The following is an 18,658-nucleotide window of genomic DNA, read 5'->3' on the forward strand; positions in this document are numbered from 1 at the left end:
GCCTGTCGAGAAGAAGACAGAACTTCAACTGCTAAAAAATAAATAAATAAACATCGTTGCCCGTCGAGACAACACGATTAATCTGCGCTCACCAAGCCTGCATGTGACTTGCCCAGATTCCCCTGCTCCATAAGACATGGATTCTCCGACCAAAACGCAACTTCCCACTGGTGTGACTGATGCAGAAGCCGGTGACTGGGAGGTGAGATCAGAGTTATTTGCATTAAGCTCTGTTCGTGCACCATCTCAACACGGATCAACATGCAGCTCACGAAGGAGCACGGTGCTAGCAACCGCTAAAGCCAGAGCTCAAGCAGCAAGAACCAAAGCAGCCTATTCAGAAAAGGAAATGGCACTGAAACTTCAGAAAGCTGAAGCGGAACTACGAACTGCCAAAGCAGAAGCTGAATTGGAGTCATTGCGGTGTAGAAAAGAAATGGAGGCCGCAATAGCTGAAGCAGCAGTTCTTCAAGCAGAATTAGATGATGGCAACAGCCTCTGGGAACCGGAGTCAGAACTGAACCAAAGGTATTTCACTGCAAACAGCGTGCCACCGCAAAGAGATATAAAATACGAAAGCGATAATACTCCGCCCAGCCTGCACAGCCACCCGCTTCCACCTGCACGTCCTCCAACGCAGCCAGCCATAAGATCTCCAGTACAGCATCCAGCAACATCGCCTGCAGAGCTACCGACACACCCACCAGCAGAGTCCCGGAGACCGACACCAGCCCCAAGATGGCTGCCACCGCCGTCACAGGTACAACAGCAGCCATCCATGTTACCTGCTAGTCCGTATTACAGCCCACAGCATCCAGCAACATCGCCTGCAGAGCTACTGACACACCCACCAGCAGAGTCGCGGAGACCGACACCAGCCCCAAGATGGCTGCCACCGCCGTCACAGGTACCACTACAGCCACAGCAGCCATCCATGTCACCTGCTAATCCGTATTACAGCCCACATCAAGCCAGCAACCAAGCATGGCAGAGAAGAAATGACCATAGATTACCCAGTTCTGCTCCATGCCCCACCTCGCCTCGTCACACGTCTACTCAAGATGGACACAACTCCCCGACTGCTGACCTGGCAAAGTTCATTGCTAGAAACCAAATCGTCTCAACAGGGCTGATGAAGTTCGACGATAAGGCAGAGAATTACTGGGCGTGGAAAACTTCATTCTGCAATGTCATAGACAGTATAGGCTTGTCAGTAGCAGAAGAGACTGACCTTCTGATTAAATGGCTCGGCAAAGAGTCGTCCGAACAAGCATGCAGGCTCAGAGCAGCCTACATCAGAGACCCCCAGGGTGGCCTCCGAGCTATCTGGCAGCGCATTGAAGAGTGTTATGGCACCCCCGAAGCTATTGAAGGGGCGCTATTTGCCAGACTGGAAAGCTTCCCTAGAATCTCCAACAAAGAGCCAGCCAAGCTACGCGACTTAGCCGACCTACTACAGGAACTGTACGCAGCAAAGCAGGATGGATTCCTTCCAGGACTAGCTTACCTTGACACTGCCAGGGGAGTAGCTCCAATCATAGAAAAGCTCCCGTATAATCTACAGGAGAAGTGGATGTCCTACGGCTCTCAGATAAAGCAACAACATCAGATTTCCTTTCCCCCATTCAGCGTGTTCGTCGACTTCATCCAGAACCAAGCCAAAGCAAGAAACGATCCTAGTTTCAGAGTCACCATGCCGCATCTGCCTGCCACAAATAGAGACAAACCCAAAAGCTTCCAGAGTAGAGTCAACCAGTCTGTTGCAGTCCACAAGACTCAAGTCGCTGAGTACAGCCAGAAAGGTGAGCTTGGAGCTGACTTTTTAGATCTCACCAAGCAATGCCCAATCCACAAAAAGCCCCATTCATTAGGAGCATGTAAGAGCTTTAGAGACAAACTGCTAGCTGACCGTAAACAATATCTCAAAGACAATTCCATCTGCTACCGCTGTTGTGCTTCAACCACACACATTGCAAGGAACTGTGACAAAACCATAACATGTGCAGAATGTCAGAGCATCAAACACGTCGAAGCCCTTCATCCAGGTCCATCACCATGGAAAGCAAAGCCACCCCCATCTACGTCAGAGAACGGCAGGGAGAGCAGTGAGAACCAGCAGCCTCCAGAGACGGTCTCCTCCAAGTGCACTGAGGTATGTGGAGAGGGTATGAGTGCTAGAGGTTGCTCCAAAATATGCTTAGTTAGTGTCTACCCACAAGGCCAGAGAGAAGCAACAACTAGAGTGTATGCTATCATCGATGAGCAAAGTAATAAATCCCTCGCTCGTACCGAATTCTTTGAGATATTCAACGACAATAGCATTCCATCTTCATACACACTCAAGACGTGTGCGGGCAGCATAGAGACTTCTGGAAGGAGAGCTTGTGGATACATGCTGGAGTCACTGGACGAAAAGACCTGCGTCCCTCTTCCCGTCCTCATTGAATGCAATGAACTCCCGGACAACAGGGCTGAAATCCCAACTCCCAGTGCAGTTTTACATCACCCTCATCTGAGATGCTTAGCCAGTGAGATTCCTCCATTAGACTCCAGTGCCCAGATATTGCTGTTGCTAGGGAGAGACATTTTGAGTATACACAAGATCAGAAAACAGATCAACGGCCCCGACAATGCCCCATTCGCTCAAAAGCTAGACCTAGGCTGGGTAGTGATCGGCGATGTGTGCCTCGGCACAGCACACCGCCCCTCCTCAGTCACTTCCCTCAAAACATGTATCTTGGGAGATGGCCGCCCCAGCTTCCTCACACCCTGCACCAGCCACCTGCGTGTGAAAGACCCTCCACACAGCTACCCAGTCCTTCATGATCCTCCATCTCAGCAAGCCACCGTTCACACTGCTTCTCTGCTGCACGGGGATGACCTGAAATCCTCCGTCTTCCATTGCACAGACAAAGATCACCAATCTGCTCCGTCCATCGATGATCTCAACTTCCTGAGGATCATGGACACTGAGGTATGTCAAGATAGCACTCAAAACTGGGTCGCTCCTTTACCTTTTCGGAACCCGAGAAAACGTCTGCCAAACAACAGAGACTATGCCATGAAAAGACTCAAGTCAGTCTGTCACACACTAAAGAAGAAACCTGCCATGAAAGAACATTACATGCAGTTCATGCAAAAGATGATTGATAGTCAACATGCAGAGATTGCCCCCGTCCTCCAAGAAAGCCAAGAAAGCTGGTATTTGCCATCCTTCGGCATCTACCATCCTAAGAAACCCGAACAGATTCGAATAGTGTTCGATTCAAGCGCTCAGTATGAAGGGGTTTCACTGAACAGTGTCCTGCTCAAAGGCCCAGATCAGAACAATGACCTGTTAGGCGTCCTCATCAGGTTTAGAAAAGAGAGAATTGCTGTGACTGCAGATATTCAACACATGTTTTACTGTTTTGTAGTCAAGGAGGAGCACAGAGACTACCTGAGGTTTCTATGGTTCCGCGACAACAAATGGGACAGTGACATTGTAGACTACAGAATGCGTGTGCATGTGTTTGGCAACACACCGTCTCCTGCTGTAGCAATCTACTGCCTCAGGAAAGCAGCGAAAGAAGCAGAATCTGAATTCGGCTCTGATGTCAGAGCGTTCATCGAGAGAGACTTTTATGTTGACGATGCTCTGAAGTCGTTTGCAACAGAGTCCGAGGCCATCAACTTGGTGAAGAGGGCACAGGAGATGCTTTCCCGCAACAGCCTCCGGTTGCACAAGATCACATCGAACAGTGCAGCTGTCGTGGCTGAATTCCCCCCTGAAGACCTTGCAAACAGCATTAAAGACCTGGACTTTGCCACGGATAACGTCCCTGTGCAGCGTAGCCTGGGTATCAGCTGGAACATAGTCACAGACACATTCACCTTTCAAGTACAGCGAGATGACAAGCCTTTCACACGCAGAGGCGTGCTCTCAACCATAAACAGCATCTTCGATCCGCTCGGCTTTCTCTCACCTGTCACCATACAGGGGAGATCGTTGCTGAGAGAGCTGACCATGGAAAACGGTGAGTGGGACGCGCCATTACCTGGACACCTCCAAGCAGAGTGGGTGAGATGGAAGTCCTCCCTACAATGCCTTCAAGACATACAGATCCCCCGCTGCTACACATCTCTCTCCACCTTTGCAGCAAGCACGAGAGAGTTGTGTGTGTTTGCGGATGCTTCAACCAAAGCAATCGCAGCGGTTGCCTACTTGAAGGTGACCGATGAAAATGGACGCTCCGAAGTCGGATTCGTGCTTGGCAAAGCAAAGCTGGCACCAGTGAAGGAGACTACAATCCCCAGACTCGAACTCTGTGCTGCAGTCCTTGCGGTTGAGATAGCTGAGACTGTTGTGAGTAGCATGGACTCGCACATGAACTCTGTCACTTTCTATTCTGACAGCAAAGTTGTGTTAGGTTATATTAACAATGAGCAGAGAAGATTTTATGTTTATGTAAGTAACAGGGTCCAACGCATCAGACAAGCAACGTCACCGCAACAGTGGAAGTATGTCCCCTCAGAGCTCAACCCAGCCGACCATGGTTCTAGATCCGTTGCTGCTGCATCATTGAGAGACACCAATTGGCTGACCGGACCCGCCTTCTTGTCTGATAAGCCTCCAGCTGATCATCAGTCACTGTTTGATCTAGTTGACCCAGAATTAGACTCTGAGATCAGACTTCAGGTCGCAACGCTAGTCACTGAAACCACACAGCCCAGTTTAGGAACTGAGCGCTTCGAGCGCTTCTCAAAGTGGACTTCTGTGTTAAGAGCACTTGCGGTCTTGATTCACATAGCCCAGTGTTTCAGACAATCGGGCAAAGACAACACATGCAGAGGGTGGCATACCTGTAAGAAAGCAATCACGCCAGAGAACCTGGAAAAAGCAAAGAAACTACTGATCAAGAACATGCAGCAGGAAAGATATCCTATTGAATTCAGTAACATTCAGAGGAAGTCAAAAATTCCAAAACAGAGCAACATTGCAAAGCTGTGCCCAGTGGTTGACAGTTTTGGACTTCTCAGAGTGGGCGGACGCATCACTCAGTCTGGCCTTGAGATAAACCGCACCAACCCCCTCATCATCCCAGTTCAGCACCACTTAACGACTCTCCTTGTGCGCCACCATCACGAGCAGGTAAAACACCAGGGCAGACACTTCACAGAGGGGGCCATCAGGGACGCTGGACTGTGGCTGGTGGGCGGAAAGAGATGCATCAGAGGCACTCTGTCCCAATGTGTCACCTGCAGGAGATTGCGTGGCAAGCAAGAGCATCAGCTGATGGCAGATCTGCCTGCAGACCGGCTACAAGCTGCCCCACCGTTTACGTACGTTGGCTTGGACGTATTTGGCCCATGGGAGGTTATCAGCCGTCGGACGAGAGGTGGACAAGCAAACAACAAAAGGTGGGCAGTAATGTTCACCTGTCTGTGTGTGCGTGCTGTACACATTGAAGTGATAGAGACACTGAGTGCATCTAGTTTCATAAATGCTCTGCGGAGACTTTTCTCTATCAGAGGCCCTGCCGCACAGATTAGGTCTGACAGAGGCACTAACTTTACTGGTGCTTCAAAAGAATTGAATCTGGAAAATGACGCAGACATGCAACGTTACTTACAAGACCAACAATGCACATGGATTTTCAACCCCCCGCATGCCTCCCATATGGGAGGGGCCTGGGAGCGACTTATCGGGGTGGCCCGTCGCATCCTAGACTCAATGTTCCTGCAGCAACGCTTCTCTTCATTGACGCACGAGGTCCTCGTCACACTCATGGCAGAGGTGTGTGCAATTATGAATGCGAGACCCCTGCTGCCTGTGTCAACCGACCCCGAGAACCCTCTCATACTCACCCCCTCTATGCTTCTGACACAAAAGACAGGAGCCCCGTCGGCGCCTCCGCCTGACTTTGGCAAGGCAGAGATCATCCGTCACCAATGGAAGCTGGTACAACATCTCGCAGAGACATTTTGGCACAAATGGCAACGTGAATACCTGAGCACCCTGCAAAGTCGTGCCAGGTGGCAGGACAAAAGGCCTAACTTGCAGGAAGGAGACGTCATCTTGATGAAAGACAATGCAGTGCCAAGGAACCACTGGCCAATGGCAGTGGTTATCAAAACTTTTCCCAGCAGAGATGATGTTGTCAGGACTGTAGATATCAGAGTGATTCGCCACGGCACTCCTAAAGTGTTTAAAAGACCAGTAACTGAACTCGTCTTACTTTTCTCCCCTAAACAGGATGTTACTTGTGTTTAAGTAAAGTGTGTGCATTTAAAATGTAATAGATGTGGTATCCTTAAGATACCAGGCAGGGAGTGTGTCGGTCTTAATGATCATTCAGTCATTTTGTGTTTCTTTCGTTATTTGCGTTGCGTTAGCGCCATCTACCAGACACTTGTGGTAACGGCAGGTTTGGTGTACAGTTTATATTTTTCTGTTGTAGTCTCGTTTGGAACGAGATTAGAGTTCAGTTAGTACGAGACTTTTCCAGAGCGAGTTGTACTCTGTGTTGTGTAAATGCTGCTGTCAAGTTTCTTCAATCCCCGCTCAGTTGTGTTTTCACTCGGGGGCAATGCCGGTGAGTAGCGCTGTGTGTAATATAAGGCGTTTTATATTCGTAATTTTCTTAAGAGAATGTGTAAGAAGAAAATCAACGTGTTGCCGCGAAGTGTAGATTCCTCTGTTTACCGTGTAATGGCGGCTCATGCTCAGTAGAAAACTATGTATGTGTTGTATTTGGTTTTGGAAGCGATTGAAGAAGGCAATTTGAGTTAATAGGTACTTTTATTTGTGTTTACAGTTTTACAGCTTGTTTTTGCACTGCTGTGTGTAAAATAAAGGAGAGGAGAAAAAGGACCTCGAGATAAAGCATCATCTCTTTTCTTTGTTCACCTCACCTGGCTGTTTATACGCACTGGATAGCTAAATACATATACGTTTAGTGAGGCCAGTACAGGGCTCACTAAGGAAGTCACATCATAAGCCGTATCTAGAGCCCTTGCATTCTTACTATCCTCGATTAAAGTTGGGATGTGTGTCTCTAATTCTGAAATCTTCTCTGTCAGCCTAACCGCTAGGCTATGCTAAACATGTGGCAGGCAGTGCAAGTGACATTGACAGGAGATCCATGACTCACTGTTTGTTGACTGATTCTAACTCACCCTCTGCTCTGCTCTCTTCTCACAGATTGTGTTTGTGCTTCATTACCGAAACTGCATACACCCTGGTTGTTCTTAGTTTTTATTTGATCTTTTTTATTTGACCCCCCCCCCCCCCCTTTTTTTTATATTATTGCTATTAAAGGTAGGGTAGGTAGGATTTATATAAAAACTTTTTACCAAATTTGATTAAACTTTCTATATATATCAATGCATAATTAAAATGTAAGTACTCTGATAAAAAGAGTATAAAAATCGAGTGACTCTAGACCGTTTAATCTTCATTAAACACAGCTCATTATATCCATTCGGGACGAATCACAGGATTGGCTTGCGCGACTGTCACTCTCCGTCGCCATGACTACCGCCGTTATTACTGGCTCTGCCCACGTGCGCGCAGTCGCGCACCCGTTTTTAGGTGGGAGTGAATGGAATTAATGAGCTGTGTTTAATGAAGATGAAACGGTCTAGAGTCACTCGATTTTTATACTCTTTTTATCAGAGTACTTACATTTGAATTATGCATTGGTATATAAAGACAGTTTGAACAAATTTGAATAAAAGTTTTTTTTAGACAATTCTGACCTACCCTACCTTTAATGGTGGATGATATTACTAATTATTTATATTGCTGTTTCTTGTTAATATTATCATTCATTGAGTTATATATATTTTCTAAATGTATTTTGTTTTCTTTTGCATTTTTGTAAAATTCTAATAAATTCTCCATTAGTAGTGCGGCTAGTGCCCATCACCCCCCCCTGATATTGTCTTCATTGCCATTGACTGTCATTCTTCGAGACCATCCTCACTTACCTATTTACCTGACTGAATTCAAAATAGTTCTCACAAATGGGTTCATCATCTGTTTTTGTGTGTTGCATTTAGGGCTGCACGATTTGGGGAAAATGTCATATTGCGATTATTGAGGTTAATATTGCGATATGCGATTGCGATTATAATAAATTGTATCATGAGTCAACTTGATGGGTTTTAAAGGAAAATGCACACACAGATTAGTGATAATGTTAAAATGTGTATTTGTAAAACTAGAAATGTTTCAAAATAAATACAAACATGAACATTTGTATTTATGTAAACTTATTTTCTCAAAAGTAAAGCTAAATAAATAAGACAAATAAAAACATACACATTTTCACAAAAATAAGATTTTTTAACATTTTTGTCCAAACAAACATGGACATTTACTCAGGATGTAATGTAACATATACTCTCTGTATAAACTGTTGAAAACCCAAACCACTAAATCTTAAATGACCAACTGGTACTTCCAAATCCTCTTTCTAAACAGTTAATCTTATCGCATTAGAGGTTCTTTGACAAAAACACAAGCATATCGACTTTCTCTGGTTTCAGACAGGAGCGATGATTTGACACGACATTACCACTAGCACTAAAAGCTCTCTCTGATGCAGAGCTTGTTGCTTGTATGCCCAGATATTTCTGTGCTAGTTTGCATAGCCTAGGGAAGCTGACTTTGTGTGTCTTCCACCATTTCAGTGGATCTTCTCCATGGTCTACACATGGCATGTAAATGTAAACATTGAGTTCAGAGGCCACTGCTTCTCTTAACTGTGCCATGGAATCAAATGTGGATGACAGTGGTGCTCTTGGTGCTGTGCATGTGGTTTCCTTAAAGAAACTGGCCAGAGTTTTCTTCTTGGCTTTAGCAGCAGGTGGACTTTCCACATCTATGCTATTATTCTCCATCACTGCAGGGCTTTGGGCTACACACTGCTGGCCGTGAATCTCCTGAAACAATAAACAATGCACATGTTATAGAAATTTGTTACATTGAATCATTTTTTACCAGTAAACTCTGTGGTTTCACTCACGATCAACTCAGATATGGCTCGTTCCTTTAAGGTCTGGGTCTCTTCTTCAGAGATGTGTTGTGTTCTGAACCTTGGGTCTAGGAAAGTGGTGAAGTTTAGCAAGTCCTGAATGCCTTCATATTTGCTGTTGAGGTAGCTAAGAATGTTGGATTTCAGTGACTTGGTCAGCTCAGTGTCTGGTTCGTCTTCAGCCAGCACTGAGGTGTTCAGAAGATGCAGAGCAGGTTTCACACAAGATATGCTCACATAACTTTCACCCGATAAGGCATCCGTGAAGTCCTGTAGAGGGCTGAGTGCCTTGTTTACAGATTCCAAGACCTCCAGGTCCTGCCAAGAAGGGAGTAGGTGTCGCACTTTGCGGTCTGTAGAGAGAACCTTGGACAATGCACTTTGCTGCTCCAGGACTCTTTCTATCATTTTCTGAGTGGAACCCCATCGTGTTGCGCAGTCTGTCACCATGGCATGCTCTGGGAGGTTGAGCTCTCGTTGTGCTTCCCTCAAGGCCACTCTTTTCTTCCAGCTATGGGAGAAGTGGCCCACACTCTTCCTGCATATCCCAGTAGCTCTGGTAATGCATTGTGCATTCTTTTTCAGAGCATTTTCTGTGAATAATAGATGAAAAACATTTACTCACTACACATTGCAAAAACGTTTAATATTCACATTCTGATTCCACGCCCAGTTCATATGAATAGCATAAAACACACACACACACACACACACACACACACACACACACACACACACACACACACACACACACACACACACACACACACACACACACACACACACACACACACACACACACACAGTTAATATTTGTACTAAATCATGTCACAACTCTAGGCCTAATTAATTATATTGGAGTAGTAGGCAAAAATGGCAATGGCAGATTTGTTCTTTACAATCATCCATCTTTTACAGAGTTTTGTTTAATGCTAATTAATAGCCCTAAATGAAATGGGCCACTCCTAGTATCTTTTGTGACACACAGAATTTTACATTGTATTTCAAGTAATTTTATTTCATTAAATCAATGGTCCTAACCCAAAGTTATTTGCTTATACAAGTACAGTAGTTTAAAATATTTGCTTTAGTGTAATATAACGAAATATGAAAGCAATTTAACTTACCAATGGCCAAATGAAGTCTATGACCAAAACACTGGATTCTAGTCCACTGATTAAGCTCCACTGCTTTGACCATGTTAGAGCCGTTGTCTGTTGTTATGGCGACCTGACGCTCCTCGCAGAGGTCCCACGCAGCCAGTGCCTCTCTCAAGCCCTAGGCTATGTTTTCTCCTGTGTGGTCGGCGGGGAAATACGATGTTTGCAGGCAGCGGCTTTTCAATTCAAACTCCTCGTCGACAAAGTGCACAGTCAAGCTAATATACGGTTCACTTGTCCTGCTTGACCACAGGTCCGTAGTGGTTGAAAAGAACGTCACTGTAGCCATTTCCTTTTGAACTTCGTCACGGCGCGAGTTATAAAGTTTAGGGATCGCTATTTGAGAGAAATAGTTTCGAGAGGGCAGTTGGTACCTCTTGTCCAGTGTGTGGATCATTTTCTGAAATCCCACTTTACTAACGGCGTGCATGGGCATCATGTCTTTTGCCAAACAGTGCGTTATGGAGTCAGTGATTTCTTTATGTCTAGCTGAAGACTTATCATATGGCGTGATGCTTGCAAACACATCTGTGATTTTGTTTTGTTTTGTTCGGGGAACAGCTTGTGCCTTGTTTCCTTCAGTTGTCTCTTTCGCCGTCATGCATTCCTCATATTTTTCTCTGTGATGTTTCAGGTGCTGAAATAAATTTGTCGTATTGCCACGTGATGTAGCAACTTTAATTTTGCAAATCTTGCACAGTACCTCTCTCTGCTCAGTGTCTGTAATCCGAAATCCAAAATACCGCCATATAACAGAGGTAGAGTAATTTTTAGGTACCAGATCAGTGCCGATCTCCTCGGCATCCATCTTCGCTCTGGTATTTTCGCGCTGCGTAGTGCGCGCACACACACAAGTGACCACGCACGTGACACGGCACGAGACACAACACACCTTTACTGAGACTGTCAGATCAGATTTCGGCAAGGAAAATCGGCAAACTGTTCTCAGAAAGTTTGTCTTATTTATTTATTTATTTATTTAATATAATCGCAACATTTTGCCGTCATATAATCGCAAAGGGCTGACATCGCGATTGCGATTGCGATGCGATTAATCGTGCAGCACTAGTTGCATTCCTGACAGAAGACCAGACCAGAGCCCAGCCGGAGGTACCCTCCAACATGAAGACCAGTTGCTTCCCTTCAACCAGAATGGTTGCCCCGTAGAAATATATGTGGAGGAGTTTCTGAGTCTCTGAGTCTTATCTATTAGGTTTGGATCAACATTAAAGTAGTGCTCCCAGTGTGGACTGGCATCCCCTTTTTTTACGGCCTGTGGGAGACACACCTGATTCCCTCCTGCTGAGTGGTTCCCCTTTCATGGAGGGGGACTCGTTCTCTGGAGCGATGGTGGGTTCAGTTCCTTTCTCTGGCTCCTTCATCGTTGATGTACTCTTCTAAGGTCCAGCAGGTATCACCCTTTGACATCAGGAAGCGAATCTCATCGTCCTGCCGGCACCTGAAACCTTCCATAATGGGAGGTCAATCACATGTGGCGCGGTGGAAGATGTTAACAAACTCCTCCACATAGTCCTCCAGATCTTGGCCCATGACATGTTCCTTCTGCATTTAAATGAATTGCCACAATCTCCAAATTCTTTCTCATGGTTCTGGTGTTATGTCATAGGTACTGTAGGTCAGCAAAGGATGACGAAGAAGAAGATGTAGTTCAAATAATACCGTTTTCTTTAATAAAATAAAACAAAAGAAGTAATCCAACGAGATTATACAATGCAACAGCGTGTGCTAAAACACAACCATCAGACAAATAACTAAATTAACTGAAGGGCTTATATACACAAGATAATGAACTCAAATGCAAACAGGTGGGATCTAATTGATAATAAATAACCACGGTAACCAATGACAAACGGGAACATAGAACAAAGGAAGCAGGAAAAAAAAGAGAAGCAAACTAAAATTCCTTGATAATGAAATTAAAACTATAACTGGAATTGACAGTAATAATTTACATAGGTTGAGTCATTAAAATTAAAACAGAACAGAAAGTACATATTTTTCATTCTTTACTTTAATAGCACATCATTACAGCTGACAATATGTAAATTCAAACTAAACATTCATAAGTAAATAAGAAAGTGCATTAATACTGAACACCCATATGTTATATAGTTATGATTTAATCACATAACTGCTTACTGTAGGTGTCTCTAATAGATATGAGCATATATACGAACCAATTTTCACATCCCACATTTTCTGCTTACATTGTCTACTTCGCATTGTGCCAAATGTAGCCTATTAATTCACCAATCACCAATAAATGTCCAAAAGCCAATTGTTGCAATCACCAAAAAGTGGATGCAGGCTATTTTTAAATTTCAGTAGGGTTTCTTCCTGGACGTTAGACTTTAAACCTGATGAAAAATCCAGAAAAGATGCTGAATAAATATTTCATTTCATCACGTCAGTTGTCTTCATTTACAGTAACAGACATAAATGTGAAGTAAATGCATTGCAATCAGTCACATAAAAGGTTGTTAGACACATTCTCAACAAACAACATTACAGGTGAAACTCGAAAAATTCGAATAGTGTGCAAAAGTTCATTTATTTCAGTCATTCAACTTAAAAGGTGAAACTAATATATTATATAGACTCATTACATGCAAAGTGAGATATCTCAAGCCTTTATTTGTTATCATTTTGATGATTATGAAGCTTATGAAAACCTTTTCACAATATTCTAATTTTGAATTTGGGGGTTTCATACATTCTAAAAAATGCTGGGTTGTTTCAACCCAATTTTGGGTCAAATATGGACAAACCCAAACGTTGGGTTAAAAATGTAATGTAAAAATTTAACCCAATGGCTGGGTTTGTCCATACTTGACCCAAAATTGGGTTGAAACAACCCAGCATTTTTTAGAGTGTAAGCTGTAAGCCATATTCATCTAAATTATAACAAATAAAGGCTTGAAATATATAACTTTGCATATATATGTCTATATAATTTATTAGTTTCACCTTTTAAGTTGAATTACTGAAATAAATGAAATTTTGCAAGAAATTGTATTTTTTCGAGTTTCAGGTGTAAATGGACTGTTGCCTGATCAGATCACGCTTGAAAAGCTTTAATTCAAAGCAAGAAAACTGCTCTCTAAAGGTTGTGGAGTTTAATGCACTGCATATCATCAGAAAGGGAGAAGCCGATTTTCACCATTTTCTTGATTGCTAAATCATATACCAACATTCAGACATATTGAGTAAGCCAGTCTACGGTGTCTCCTCTGTATTGAAGGTTTGAGTGCACTAGTTGTCCACAAGAGAGCAGGATAGTGCAGCACCAGCTCTGAGTCTTTCTTCCGCTAAACGCCCCTGTGCTGTGGCACTACAAGACAACTGTGCAGTTATTGTTGTGCTGAATTTTTCTGGCCTATTATTCACATTAATTTACTAAATTACCAGAGGGACTGAATATTTCAATTGGAGTCTATCAACAGTCATGAAGTTTCTTCTCATAAGCATACATTAATCCATGTGTAGTGTACTCTATGCACAGCACTGTACACAACCCTTAGGCCATATGGCTATGGTTATGACATGGCATTAGACAAAGAAAACATAACATATCCATAAAGTTAATAAATGACCTTTATTTTTGAATGGTAATTAGTATATGTATGTATGTATGTATATATATATATATATATATATATATATATATATACATACATGGCCCAAGACTTCTGCACATTACTGTATGCATAAAAACAACTTATCAATATTTGCCATTAACTATAATAATAAATAGTATTCAGAGTAGCTATTACAAATTAACAACAACAACAAATAAAAAACTAAAATACAATGCATATGAATTGTTTCAGTGTGCTTACTACAGAGTACTTATATAATACAATCAAAAATAACCCCCTTTGGAGGCAAATTCAAAAATCTACTTTACCTTTTATAGACATACAAAAACATCTATTTATCATATGAAATGAGTTCAGTCAATATCATACAACATGTGAGATTCGAGGAGAGCATGATACAAGATTGTGACACTTTCACAAATCTGGAATAATGCTTGTTAACTAATACTAAGAATAATCTTATAGTCAAACTCTGTGTTCCTCAGATTGACAAAATCACATTTGTAAATTAGAAAGCAATACCCTGTTTAGACGATTTGGTTGTTAATTGTGTGTAATGCTTACAGTCTTACATCCTGGTTATGAATGGTACTGTATAGTACACATAAGTATCCTCATGACAATGTTAAACTGCAGACAGAGAGACTGTGGAGCAAAGGTCTTTGATCCACAAGGTTTTGAGAAAAATATCAATTTGATGGTTGTCATTGACAGCAGGACACAGAGCACCGTATGCTGGTCAATTCTACTGAATTTCATCTCCAAAATAGCACAAGGCGAAGTTGAAGTGGTGAAGATACAATAATGGTGAATGAAACAGCATACAGTACATCTTTGTTTGGGCGCTTGACAGGTTTGATCATATCAGGGTCATGATTGTCAGTCAGTCAGTTATCTCCAGATGGAGGTTCATGGTCTTTTTACTGTCAAAAAATACACTTGAACGTCATTGCTGGGAGCATACAGACAGAGTGAACTATTTTTTCCCATTTTTTAACGATGTGAACTTATTAAAGTTTTGCCAGAATGGAGATTGTCCTGATTTGGAAACGTGGAATTCGACTACATCTGATTGTTGTGTGTCATCAGAGAGCAGAAAGGGTCCATGAGACGAGGGGTCCGATGGGGAGACACACCTGCTCTGGCTCAAACCTGCTCAGCACAAAGTCAAAAGACAGAGACAGGAGATATTTGAGAAATGACAAAAATGTAGCCAATGCGAAAGTGTCAATGCTCAAAGCATAATCAAAATAATCAATGCACAGCGATGATGAATCATGCTTCACAACATACAGTACAGCCCTTAAAATGTACCATGGTGACTAGCCACAGTTTCCAACGAAATACCATAGTTAATACAGTTACTGTTTTAAGAAACTGTCACTTCTAATTTATATATACAACTGCATTAGAGACAAAATATCAAACCAAGTGGAATCTGCAAACAAATGATGATGAAGCTTTTCTCAGAACTGACTTCTGTTATTCTGTTTAAATTTTCTGAGCCACATTTTTGTAACCAACTGGGGTCTACAGTAGGTCATCATGTGTCCAAATATTAATACTATGCAGTAACTATGGTATTTTAGCAGAATTTACTATAGTCATGACAAAATCAATAAGTACGAACTACAGTCATATATGATTCTAAGCAATTCAAAATATATTAAATTTGTCTAACTATATGATATAAGCAGAACCAATATAAATATATATATATATAAACATAAATAGGCAGTTGGTTTTCTAGCAAAAACAAAAAAAAGTTTCCATGGCATTTTGAAACACAATCTTTTTCCTTTAGTTCATTTGTGTTGAGTACTCAGCGCATCTTAAAGGGATAGCTCACCCCCCCAATTTTTTTTTCAATAATTATTTCCTCACCTTGTTCTAAAGCTGTATGACCTTTCTTTCCCGCAACACAAATCTCCTGCTCACGCTTGTCCATATAACAGCAGTGAAAGGACTCCCTGTCCCCCTAACTCCCTCTGTCTCATGCACTTGGATGTACACATCATTGCTATAAGACGCAATTGTTTACACGAGTATTCACATGTGTTGGTTTCATTGCTGTCACCCAAAACAATGGTAGGGGAAACACTGAAGAGATATATGTGGCCTTCAAAAATGTGGGATTTTTTAAAATTCACTCTTTTAGAATATAAATACATTTGTTGTGCTTCACACAACATCCACCAGTTGGAGCATGGAACAAGTGGCTCTTGGCCACTTCTGGCAATGAAAAGTCTAAGATCGATCTTTAAATATGCCTTATAGATTATTCTATTTTTTCATTAAAAATTTAACAAAATGAATGTCATTCCCTGATAGTGTGCTATACATTGTGCTATAGGGGTTGCTCTTGGGAGCCCCAAACACTTTTTCATAAAAGGCCAATGAAAAATTGGCGAGTAAAATTTGCATGATCAGCCACTACCCGGACATCCGGGTATAATAGAGGGCTGGCGTGCTTCACTCATTCAGCTTTGTTCTTCAGAGCCGAATGCCAGTGTCTCTTTTACTGAGAAGCAAATTCCATTCACCTCCTTATCATGCAGCTGGATATACAGCATGCTACACAAGTGCAGAGAGTTCTCCAGATTGTGTATTTTCCATCATGCCTTTCCATCCATGTCCTTCTGGGTGCAGTCGATTTTTCAAAAGACCAAGAGTCACCTCAGCTGCTTCCCGTTCTGGTCCTTCTATCTCTGGGCAAGGGGATGAAATGGGAGCATTTCCGCCTAGTGAATCCCTGTGGACCTCCCATTCCTCTACCCGCACGTGTCTTCCAGGTTGACTTTCTGGATGATTTTGGCTTTGCAAGAAAACATGGAACACTGGCTCCTCCATCCTCACCCCCCTTGATTGTGGGGCGGTGCAAGGGTACACGGAGGTTCCTCATGTGGAAAGGGCGATTGTGGTGCATTTATACCACATTATATATTTTATATAAGTTTACCTCGTCTTTATTTGCCTCTGTCCTGCGCGCTATGGCAATCTTACAAGTCTGCCAAGCGAAAGCATTGTGAGATAAAAGGGTGGTCTCAATCCAGAGATGATGCAGGAACTGTGTTCTGTGACTGACTATGCTCTACGGCAGGGGTGGGCAAACTTTTTGGCTCAGGGCCACACTGGGTTTTAAAATTTGACAGAGGGCCGGCCCAGTAGCAGCAAACACATTTAGGTTGTGGCAACGTCATTCAACAACTGAGAGACAACGTTCTGACAATTAATTTTTTTATGCTATAGACAGGGGCGATTCTAGGATTTTCATTTTAGGGGGGCTCAGCCCCCAATGAGAGTATGATTTAAAAAAAATAACACTTTAGTTTAGGGTCTAATGCTCACTATTAACTAGTTTCATTAACATGCATATGGCAGGGTTTTATAATCACTGTGGTCCTGAATTTTAGCTAGGCTAGTTAGTTGGTTTGGGGGGTAAAGCTGAAGGCTACAAATTGTATTATATTAATTCTCATTATGTACACATTAATGCCCAGCCATCGCCTGGACTGGCAGCCAGACCAGCACAACGTTCCTCACGCAGGACAGCGGCACCGCCCGCCAGTCAACAGGCTACTAAGAACCATCAGAACACTTCAACCCAGACGGGCAACCCAGGGAAGAAAGAGAGGCTGTTGACCAGCTCAATTGGGGTTGGAGCTTACTCCTGGTGGAGGGACGGGAGACGGACCTTTCATTTCTACGGGCAGGAGTTTTCTTAGAACCAGTGTCTAGATGTGTTGTTACAACAGACAACTGAGCGCCAACATCAGGCTCCTGGACAGGCCCTCGACTGCACTGGCTACTGCCTTGAGTTGTTGGCTGAATTGTTAGCCAATATGTGTTGGTCCGGACCTTATTTTCAAGTTCCTGAGATATGCACGGAGGTTACAATTTCAGAGAGCATGCCTCCTCCCCTCTTGGGATATCTCTGTGTTCTTACAGGCCCAACAGAGAGATCCATTTGAGTTTTTACTGTCAAGAGGGTGGGGGACTTACAAGCCCTTTCAGTTAATGAAATGTACCTAGAGTTTGGGCAGGCAGACTCTCAAATCGTCCTGAGACCCCAACCCCCGGCTATGTGCCTAAGGTTCCCACTACCCCTTTCAAGTGGTGAACCTGCAAGCAATCCCTTCCTGATATGGTTGTGCCCAGTGAGCGCTTTGCGTATTTCTGGATTGCACACAGAGTTTCAGATGATTTTAACAGTTCTTAGTCTGCTTTGGAGTTCAGCAGAACAGAAGGCTGTCTCCAAACAAAGGAATTGTGAATTGTGGATGCCAATCTCTTGGCTTAACAGGGTCATGGCTTACTGTGTCCCTTGGGAGTGAGGGCTCACTCCACTAGGGGCGTCGCAAGCCTCTTTGGCTTTGGTGAATGATGCCTCGTTGGCAGACATCTGCAGAGCTGCGGACTGAGCAACACCCAATACCTTTGCGAGATTCTACAATCTCCTTATGGAACTGGTTTCATCTTGACTTTTGGGTTCCAACTGAAGAACTCCGACGACTAGCAGGGTGTAGTGCTTGGTGTTCAGTGCCTTTCCCCTCTACGACATGATAACAAGGTTGCGAGTGGGTTGGTGTGCACTTGTTACTTGGCATGCAAAGCTTGCCGGCATCTGCACCACTAAGGCTTGTAACACAGTTCAGTGAGTTGTGGCGTTTAGTATTGGGACCCCTAGTGTCAGTATTTCCACACAACGTCGAAAAGACGGGCAGATAGGGAAAGTCTTGGTTACTATTGTAACCCCCATTCCATGATGGAGGGAACAAAGAAGTGTCCCTCTTGCCACAACTGCAGCTGATGTGCTCGAGAAGCCGTCTCAGCACCTCAGCACAAACCTTGTCATCTT

At 43.3% G+C, this 18,658-nt stretch overlaps 2 protein-coding genes across 9 annotated transcripts in view; both read right to left on the reverse strand.

Annotated features, from left to right (window-relative positions):
• Positions 1 to 8,179: 8,179 nt before the first annotated feature.
• On the reverse strand, positions 8,180 to 11,248 carry LOC307008464 (E3 SUMO-protein ligase ZBED1-like). Its single transcript, XM_079631255.1, has 3 exons — positions 10,148 to 11,248; positions 9,012 to 9,613; positions 8,180 to 8,928 (listed from the first exon to the last, which is right to left on the reverse strand). The coding sequence occupies exons 1-3, from the start codon at positions 10,218 to 10,220 to the stop codon at positions 8,482 to 8,484; spliced, it is 1,122 nt and encodes a 373-aa protein (XP_079487381.1). The 5' UTR covers positions 10,221 to 11,248; the 3' UTR covers positions 8,180 to 8,481.
• A 428-nt stretch (positions 11,249 to 11,676) lies between these two features.
• The window catches only part of arhgef9b (Cdc42 guanine nucleotide exchange factor (GEF) 9b), a 71,492-nt gene continuing 64,510 nt past the window's right edge, over positions 11,677 to 18,658 (reverse strand). For 5 of the 8 annotated variants that reach the window (XM_079630274.1, XM_079630272.1, XM_079630277.1 and 2 more), the window contains one exon: positions 13,084 to 14,952. In XM_079630274.1, the coding sequence (XP_079486400.1) occupies positions 14,777 to 14,952 (176 nt within the window). In that variant the 3' untranslated portion in view covers positions 13,084 to 14,776. Of the gene's footprint in view, positions 12,559 to 13,083; positions 14,953 to 18,658 lie in introns of those variants that run through there. The other 3 variants (XM_079630273.1, XM_079630276.1, XM_079630275.1) reach the window with 2 other exon arrangements.

The sequence above is a fragment of the Phoxinus phoxinus genome, assembly GCF_949152265.1.
Source record: "Phoxinus phoxinus genome assembly, chromosome: 12".
NCBI classification, from domain to species: domain Eukaryota; kingdom Metazoa; phylum Chordata; class Actinopteri; order Cypriniformes; family Leuciscidae; genus Phoxinus; species Phoxinus phoxinus.